A 7,470-nucleotide genomic window follows, 5' to 3' on the forward strand; every position below is an offset into this window, starting at 1 on the left:
TGGCATCCCTTCCCTCCAGTGTCGATAGAAAACAGCTTTGCAGAAAAGGACTTTGAGACCGTGATGTGCAGGAAGCTGACCATGAATTAGCAGTCTGGCCTTGTGGCAAGAAAGACCAACTGCATACTGGGCTCTGTTTACACTTGTGTAGACAACAGGTTGAGAGAAGTGGTTATTCTCCTCCATTTGGCGCTAGGGAGACCACATCTGGCTTTCTCTGCCCAGCTTTGGGTCTCCCCAGCATAAACAAGATATTGAAGTACTGAATCATGGCCAGTGGAAGCCACTGACGTGTGGAGGGAGCTGGAGTATGTCATAGAGTCACTTTTTGTATTGGAACATGCTGCAAATGATTTAGGAGTAGTATTTTCCATTGCTGAGAAGATCCTAACTGAGAAGTATTTGGTGTTTGATGGGTTGTACCAGGAGCAGAATAGTTACTGTATCTGTTGCTGTTTCTAGGTTGAGGAGAAGATCAAGCAAACACATCGCAAATACCTTCTCCAGGAGCAATTGAAGATCATAAAGAAAGAGCTAGGTCTGGAGAAAGAGGACAAGGATGCTATAGAAGAGAAATTCCGTGAGCGACTAAAGGAGCTGGTAGTGCCAAAACATGTCATGGATGTGATTGATGAAGAGCTGAACAAGTTGGGCTTGCTGGATAATCACTCCTCAGAATTCAAGTGAGTGCATGGCAGTGTCCTTTGCTGCAAGGGTTGGTTGGGAGAAGGGCAGTGATCAGTACAATTCTGGGAAGCTCTTACTTTAAGAGTTTCTTTTCTCTTTTTGTCAGAGTTGTTTTCCCTGAATGTAGTATATGATCTCACCCTGCTATATAGGATTGTTCTCCACTCTCCTGTGTTTTACTGTAGCTTACCTCTCTTGATCATTTCAGTTCTTCTCTTCCAGCCTAATGCTGTGGATAAGAACTGTGCAGTTCATTCCCCGTCACGAATGTGCAGTGTCCTTCAGCTCTGAATTTTGGCTATTCTGTCTTGTACTTGGGTGTTTCATTAGATGTGGGAGAAGCTAGTTGCGAACACAAGATGTTGGCTAAGCTACTTGAGGTGGTCCCTGGAGTGTTGGGGCAGGATTGGAATTGCAAGGGAGTGAATAGCTTTTACCACATAACCCGTGACAGGAATTGTCAGAAACTCAGCTTGCTTTGAACATTCCCTCTCTGTTGAGGTGGTGCGTGCTATACAGTAAAGCAAACAGTGTGCTCATCAGCACTTCAGTGTAACAAAGTACCTTTTCTAGAGTAAAAGACTGTCTGAGGGCAGACATGTGTCATTTGGATGAGAAACAGCTTGATAATCATATATTGGGAGGCGGAGGAAGGAAGCTAGCAAAGACACACACAGGGCTTCACAGCTGGCCTAGTAGCTTTTCCTCAAGAATACTGACTGGTAGCAAGTTTCCAAAGAAGTGCTTAAGAGAAAAAAGCCAAAGTTCTGATGATGTGACGATTGCTGTAAAGTGAATCCTGGACCAGCCCAGCCTAGCAGGGGAAGGCTGTGCTTCTCTTTCTTCGTGAATGCGCACAATTTACTATTTACTGCATCTTGCAGACCCCCCTGCGCATTTGAATCCCTGATCTGAGTGTGCACTTTTAGAACAGTACAAAGTGCTGCTTTTACGCACTTACCTTCTCCTCAGAAGCAGTCTGTTTAAACTGATTATTTCTACTGTTGCTTCTCCACTAGCATACTTATCTCCCAGTCTTAAATCTCTCTGTTGTGTTGTACATCCAACTGTTTTTCCTTGCCTCTGAGCCAGGAATCTTTCTTCTTTACATTGCCTTGGTCCCCTGGGGAAAGAGAGAAAAGTGGTTTTCTATCTTTTGTTTTGTGACCTGACCCAAAGAGTTGACAGTAGTGCAGAGCTTACAAGGAGTCCTGCTTGTCTTCAGAAAGGAACCAGCCCCACACCTAAAAATCATACAGGGAGTTTTGTGTGCAGAAATCCAGGTCTTTATGTTGGGGGTTCTTTGTCTCAGGAAAGCAAAAGCTGTGGGGAAAAAAGCTTTGGGTTTTTTTTTGAGGGGGAGCAGGGAGGGACAAGGGGATTATGTTATTTGTTATAATTTGTTCTGTTTGTTAGTGTTACACGGAACTACTTGGACTGGCTGACGTCCATCCCGTGGGGTAAGTGTAGTGAGGAGAACCTGGAGCTGACCAGAGCCCAAGCAGTTCTGGAGGAGGATCACTATGGAATGGATGATGTCAAGAAGCGAATTCTGGTAAGGCAGGAATAGGCAGTGTGTCCCATTTCACACTCTGCTTAGCATCAGGCGGGCATTTTGAGTTTCAGACTGCAGCTCTCCATTGAATTGGTGTTAATTCATGGATCAAACAGAAAGATGAATGAAAGCATGTCCTGGTGATCAGTTAATATGTTTAATTACTCATGGCAGTGAAGGTCATATTCTGTTTTCTAACCGCAATACACTGGTTTGCTACTTACTGGTGAGCAAATGGCTAAGTGTCCAAGGGAAGCAGTCTCTGGATTTTAATCAGTTTGTTCAGAGACTATTAAAATGGTTCCACTTGGAAAGGCAGCAGCTTTGCCAGCCAAAACACACTGAACCTCTAAATTTGAGAGGGGAGAAGTTAGCCAAGGTGCCTGTTTGCCTCACTGCCTTTGCCTATCCCCAGAGCTGTGTTGGATGCTGGAGGGTTTATACTCTGTGCCACACAGCGCTCACATAAGCAGACAGGGTAGTTTTCAGTGTTGCCTTGTCCCACAGCTTTTGCCTGAGGATGCCCCATCTGTGCTTGCTGTCGTTAGGGAAGCAGTTTTAGGTAAGAGTAGATACTTGCAACAGGTTGCAACTTCAACAGCTTGCTGAGGGAACTGCCTTCCTTTCCAGGAGACAGGAATAGGCGGCTCCTTGTAGCCAGCCGACGCATTCAAGCAGTGAAGGACAATCCCAGTGCGGGCAGGATTTGTATCGTACTGGGCAGGTGCATGAAAGTGCCCAGCGGAGGGAAGGCAGGTGCAGATACTGACTTTGCATTAACAAATCCTGGTGAGTGCTTAGCAGGTGTGGTGAGTGTAGCTAGCCTTCAACTTGGCAGTTTTCTTCCAAAGAGTGGAGTAAGGCAGTTTCTCTTACTGTTCCCACATGCTTTGTGTTACCTTGGGGTCAGCACTGATGGTACTACGGCCACGTCAGTATTGTGCACAGGACCATATAGGCATCTCCTAAGCTAACTATGATGTCATTATATATAATGAATAGTAAATTCTTAGACATCCTGGGATCTTGCTTTTATTAAATTGCTTTGTTGCAGTCTCTTCTAGATAAAGATTGTGAAGCATCTCCTCACTGACAGCCAAAGGGGGCTTCTTTCCCTAGTAGCACCCAAGACTTGTAACTAAATCCCACTATCTGACCTTTTATTTTGGATAATTGATGGTAAGGTGGTTGTTGCACACTTGCATGCTGACTAGGCCCAGCCTTTATACAGAAATAGATTGAATTGCATCATACAGGTCTGTGATTTTGGTTATTGATGTGATTAATTCCATGTCGAGGAGATTCTCCAGTTGTAGCAATGCAAGTGAGGTTGATGATTTTAAGATACTGAGAAGTATCTATGCAGTTTTGAGCCTTAATTAGATTGATGCTATTGTCCTTGAGTTGCTGTGGAGTTCAGTGCTATAGGTGGGAGATCAAGGCTCATCTTTGCTAAATAACTGGCTTCTTACAGAGGAACGACATCTCTCTGCCCACTTGGACAGTGATTTCTCACTGTAAGCATATGAACAGTTCAGACTTCAGTTCTGAACTGTGATCTTTTGATTTCTCAGCTTCTGAGTGTTAATGGAGGGTTGCCTAGCATAGGAGTGTGAAAATATGTAAGTACAGTAGGAGATGCTCATACGTAGCTTGAGAGACTCAGGTGAGAACTAGGGAAGCTGAGAGAACTAGAAGTCTCTCCTCACTCCAAGACAGTGAGGAGAGAGACTGCTTCTCCCAGTGAGATGAGTACAGAGCACAAGACCAAGGGACAACCAAGTGTGTAAATAATCAGAGGGAAAAGAGGTACACTGGTATCCTTACTTAGTTTCTCCCCTTGCCCTCCCCAACTCCTTTAAGGACCAGTTTTGTGTGTGATGCTCATTTTGTAATCGTTGCCTGACGTGATAACAAAGATATTTTGGTGTTGCTGCAGTTGACCATGTTCACTACTGGTTGCTTCATCTGTTCTGCAGGAATTTATTGCAGTCAGCCAGCTGCGAGGATCCACCCAGGGGAAGATCCTGTGTTTTTATGGCCCCCCTGGGGTTGGCAAAACCAGCATTGCCCGCTCCATTGCCAGAGCCCTAAACAGGGAGTATTTCCGCTTCAGTGTTGGCGGGATGACTGATGTAGCAGAAATAAAAGGGCACAGGTCAGTGTAACTTGAACAGTTTCTCTATCCAGCAATTCTTACTAATATTGTCAAAATAGGAACCTCTCTGAAGTTGGACAGTGTGTGTCTCTGTTCTGCCAACCCTTGCTGACAGGAGGTGGGATGTTGGAAGATGTGAAAAGGATAGCAAGGGGCGGAGTTTGGAACATAATGATGCTCATGTCTCTGAGTGCAGTCACCCCCTGCTTCTTGTGTATGCTTATGGGAGATCTGTGAAAAGCTGTGTGAGCTACCCAAAAGCGTTGGACTGATGCCAAATGCTAATTCATGTCTGTCTGTAAATGCCAGCACTAGAAAACGGTGACAGTTTGAACAGGGTCATTCACGTGCTCAGGTGTGATTTAGACATGGATTCAGACTATTCAGGAGGGAAGTGCTGCATGAGGAAAACTTGGGAACAAGAATATTCGTGGGGAGAACAAGAAGCTGTGAATGCAGAAATGAGTAAATCCAACCATTCCATGGGCTTCTATTCCTTCCACATAGACGTGAAAACAAGACTAGCAGTGTGTCTGAACTAGTAAGAGTAGCTGTTTCGCAGTGCGATTGAACCTGCATGGTACAGAAGCGGAGAGCAATAATGTATATGCTCTGCAGGATGGGCTCTGCTCTGTGCCTCTTGGCATTCACTCTGTTCTTACCCTCTTCTGCCTCTTCCTGGATGCCAGTTCCCTCTGGCAGAAAGATTGTGTTTCACTGTTAGCAGTTTGTTCCTTCAGTGTTTCTTTCGATTTTACACTGATCTTCCTTTTTCGTCCCTACCAAATGAGGAAATTAAGTGTTCCCTTTTCTAACATTTCTCTACACAAAAAACAAGAAGTCACTATTCAGACACCTATGTTCTCAATCTTACCTCTTTGTTTCCCTCTAATTGAAGTGGTTAAAACTAAAGATAAAAGCTGTAGTCTGGGAGTGTTCTGCCAAAATTCCTGTCTGATCTCTACTAGAAACAGACTAGGTGGGTCTTGGTGCTTAGTGTGATGATGGAGAATGCTTTTGGTAGGTGTAGAAGAAATACAGACTTGCTTCCCAGCAGAATATACCTGTTCCATCAGCTGCATGCTGTGTTGTGTGATGTGTGCTGTCCTTGACAATGGTTCCTTAAATGTAGTCTCTGGTAAAACAGGAGGACATATGTTGGAGCAATGCCAGGAAAAATCATCCAGTGTCTGAAGAAGACCAAGACAGAGAATCCACTTATACTGATTGATGAGGTGATGTATTTGGTCTTTCATCTAGTTTTTGCTCTTAAAAATATGTATTGATTCTTGACCCCAATAGGAAGGGTGGAGCAGTAACTCTTCTAAAAATCCCAGGGTTTATTTAAATGTGGCTGGGCTCTCAAGTTCTTTGGGTGACAGGGATACTTTAGACCCGTTGTTTTCTTTTCCTAGAACAGACTTTAATATTTCAGTTGTGCCCTTATCATTAAACTGCAGCTGTTTGGATTGTGAGAATCCTAATGAAGCAGGCAGGATATCCAGAGGCTTCAGAAACTCTCGTTCCCTAACTAGGTGTGGGTACATCATTGTGCACAAAACCACTGTTGCCCATGTGAATATTAGCAAGAGTCACTCTCTTAGCAGGGCTAAAGCAAGACTACAGGGAATAAGATGCTTACATTCAATTTGTGGTCTGATTTGAGAATGAATGAGATGGGGCTACCAGGCTACTGCTTGGTGGAAAAGCAAAGAAGGACAGGATATAATAGCAGAATAAGCTTAACGCTCTCTCTAGCCTCCTTGTGTGCCATGCCTGGGAAAGACCAGCAGAAGATGTCTTGGGAATGGTATGGGGGACCAAGAAACTGGGTGATTAATTGCAGTGAAATGTAACCAATGAGTATCTTGATTTGAAAGGTAATAAAATCTGTAGGTCATGGCACTTCTACTTAAGTGGTGTTGGTGAAGAGCCTTGTGTTGGCCGTAGCCACGAATTGCATTATTTCCATCTAGTTAACACTATTCTTGGGAGAGAAAAAGCAGTGGAGAGTGGCCCTGTTGTGACCTTTCCTTCTGAGGACGTGAACAACGCTGAAAGACTCAACAACCTTGGGCATGGGCCTGGGCAGCTGGCTCTGGGTAGCTGGCTCTGGGTGGCCCTGCTTGAGCAGTGGGGTGGGACAAGATGACCTCAACAAGTCCTTAACAGCCTCAGTCAGCCTGTGATTCTGGGAAAGCAGTAAAGGTCACTAGCTGGGCTGTGATGAGTGACTGTGCACAGGCACTTTGCACCTTGGGCAGAGTAAGGAGAGTGTCTAGCTTAGGTATTAGGGAAATGCCATAAGCTAGCACCTTGTAGTCTTCCTACTACAGAATAAGTATTCTGGCCTGTGACTGTAGCTTAGCTTAACGAGTAGTAGCCCACTAATCTACAGTAACTCACTTGCTTTGGATCATATGCACACTTTCTGAGACTTTGTAGTGCAACACTGCAGAAGCCCTGTGTCTTGTCAGGTGTCATGTGCTCATGCAGTGGGATAGTGGGGATGGGATGGGTGAATGCACAGAAAACTGATAGAATGGTAGCGGCTGTTGATAAACAAAACACGTGAAGGTGTTCAAATGGAGCCTTTAAATCTTTGCGTAAGAATATATTGTGGTAAAAAACTTCATAAAGAATTTAAAATTTTTCTCCCATAGGTGGATAAAATAGGAAGAGGGTATCAAGGAGATCCATCCTCAGCCCTTCTAGAGCTGTTGGACCCAGAACAGAACTCTAACTTCTTGGATCATTACCTTGATGTTCCTGTGGATTTATCAAAGGTATTTCTCTCTTCTGCAGAGGTTGTAGAGCTGGGCGATAGGAATGTGATTCTGTAATGTGTATCAGTTCAGAGATTTCCTGTCTGTGAAAAGATGCTGACATTTTATTTAGTCAGTTGAAAGGTCAGGCAGATGAGTTTGAGACATGAGTGGTGTACAGTGGTTGCTGCAGGAGTTGGCTTTAACTGAAGCAAGCTCTTCTTCGTCAAACAATAACATCTTTGTCAGGAACATGGATGATGGGATTGACGGCACCCTTAGCAGGTTTGCCGATGACACTGAGC

General features: G+C 44.4%; 1 protein-coding gene across 1 annotated transcript; it reads left to right on the forward strand.

The window, feature by feature from the left end:
• Positions 1–462: 462 nt before the first annotated feature.
• On the forward strand, positions 463–7,186 carry LOC104509329 (lon protease homolog, mitochondrial-like; the record flags this gene model as incomplete). The annotated part of the gene is made up of 5 exons (XM_010151228.1): positions 463–683; positions 2,104–2,242; positions 4,222–4,400; positions 5,548–5,635; positions 7,064–7,186. Coding segments are annotated over 5 exons (750 nt in total), but the record flags the coding sequence as incomplete, so codon positions are not given.
• Between the last annotated feature and the right edge of the window lie 284 nt (positions 7,187–7,470).

This window comes from Eurypyga helias, unplaced genomic scaffold, assembly GCF_000690775.1.
Source record: "Eurypyga helias isolate BGI_N326 unplaced genomic scaffold, ASM69077v1 scaffold44864, whole genome shotgun sequence".
NCBI lineage: Eukaryota > Metazoa > Chordata > Aves > Eurypygiformes > Eurypygidae > Eurypyga > Eurypyga helias.